The sequence below is a fragment of the Nicotiana attenuata genome, chromosome 11 (genome assembly GCF_001879085.1).
Source record: "Nicotiana attenuata strain UT chromosome 11, NIATTr2, whole genome shotgun sequence".
NCBI lineage: Eukaryota > Viridiplantae > Streptophyta > Magnoliopsida > Solanales > Solanaceae > Nicotiana > Nicotiana attenuata.
In genome coordinates, this window is record NC_031999.1 from 11,019,050 (window position 1) to 11,020,829 (window position 1,780).

The 1,780-nt window shown below is 39.7% G+C and overlaps 1 protein-coding gene across 1 annotated transcript; it reads left to right on the top strand.

Annotated features, from left to right (window-relative positions):
- Positions 155 to 1,281, top strand: LOC109234696 (WAT1-related protein At5g47470-like). Its single transcript, XM_019400762.1, has 2 exons — positions 155 to 284; positions 1,008 to 1,281. Exons 1-2 carry the CDS (start codon positions 223 to 225, stop codon positions 1,279 to 1,281), a joined length of 336 nt encoding a protein of 111 aa, XP_019256307.1. The 5' UTR covers positions 155 to 222.

The window sequence follows — 1,780 nt, forward strand, 5'->3', positions numbered from 1 at the left end:
TATTTTTTACATATGTAATATAAGTAATTCGAGCCGAAAGTAGTGAATTCAATTGAACCTGTAGACACGCTCTAGATCTGCCTCCAGGGGTTAGCTAGTATAATTTGAAGTTTTGGCATTGCTTATTTAGTTCATCTAATTTTTTTTATTTTTATTTTTTTTTGCAGGGTGACATTATTCCAATCTTTATACATAAAGGGAATCAATTTGACTTCACCTGCAATGGCAACAGCTATGCCAAACCTTGCACCAGGACTCATCTTTCTCATAGCTTGGGCTTTTGGGTATTATTCTACCTTCCATTTTTTTATCCTATCTTTTTCCCCTTTATCCTATTAGATAAACTATTAATAATGAGCATCTCGGTATACTAAGCTCTCGCTACACACGAGGTCCTATAAAGAGTCGGACTATATTAGATTAATTGTTCAGATATTAGTACTAAAAAAATAGAAGAAGAATTAATCTAAAATAGTCGCTCACTCAACCGCTTAAACTAAAAGTAGTGGGGTATGTGTATAAAAGTAAACAGTAAATCCGACTGTTTATATGTAAAAAGATCCATTAAGAAGCTGGTTCCAATTTCTATTTTTGACTCGGCCCCGACTACATGTCCTTTTGACCCTTCTCCCGCCCGCCACCAATAGAAGCAAGCTAGCCCCCAATGTTGGAAAGTTGGGGGAAGAGTGTTGAGTTGTCCCACATCGGTGGGAGTTGAGGTCCTTGGTCTCCTTATATGGCTTGGGCAATCCTCACCTCACAAGCTAGCTTTTGGGGTTGAGTTAGGCCCAATGTCCATTCTTATCAAAGAGCGCATGTCCATAAGCAACATCTATCAGTGCGAGACCTTGAGTCGAATTGATCATGTCGTGTGCAATGTCCATCAATGATGGTTCGTTAATGTCCATTGATTTAGACTCCTTACCCCTTCTCAATATAGAAAAAGATTGCTTTTTTCTAATTATTTGCTTTAGTTGCAATTCTAATTTTTAGGACCTAATATGCAGATTAGAGAAGGTGGAGTTGAAGTGCAAATACAGCAAAGTCAAAATTGTAGGAACACTATTGTGCATAACAGGGGCAATTCTAATGAGCCTAATGCAAAGTAGCTCAAATGCTCACATACCAGAAAAAGAGGCTCAGTTTTCTTTACCATCTCCACCACATGATGGTGATGCTGACATATTTAATGAAGAAAAGATCAGGGGTTCAATCTATCTCGTGGCAGCAATCTTGGTGTTATCAAGCAGTGTTGTTTTGCAGGTATATAGACAGTATTAACTAATACTTACTCCTAATTAGCGAGTAACAAGAGCCTCGCTAATTTTGAGCGAGGATGTTCTAATAAGTGCCTCGCTAATTTGAGCGTGGACGTTCTAATAAGTTCCTCGCTAATTTTGAGCGAGGACGTTACAATAAGGGCCTCGCTAATTATGAGCGAGGACGTTCTAATAAGGGCCTCGCTAATTATGAGCGAGGATGTTCTAGTAAGGAAGGGCCTTGCTAATTATGAGCGAGGATGTTCTAGTAAGGAAGGGCCTTGCTAATTATGAGCGAGGATGCTCTAATAAGGGCCTCACTAATTATGAGCGAGGATGTTCTAATAAGGGTCTCGCTAATTTTGAGCAAGGATGTTCTAATAAGGGCCTCGCTAATTATGAGCGAGGACGTTCCAATAAGGGCCTCGCTAATTATGAGCGAGGACATTCTAATAAGGGCCTCGCTAATTATGAGCGAGGATGTTCTAGTAAGGAAGGGCCTTGCTAATTATGAGCGAGGA

Coding starts and splice junctions, on each gene's coding strand:
- LOC109234696 (XM_019400762.1), top strand. CDS start 223: ATGGCAACAGCTATGCCAAACCTTGCACCAGGACTCATCTTTCTCATA. Junction 285..1,007: donor CTCATAGCTTGGGCTTTTGG/GTATTATTCTAC, acceptor CCTAATATGCAG/ATTAGAGAAGGTGGAGTTGA.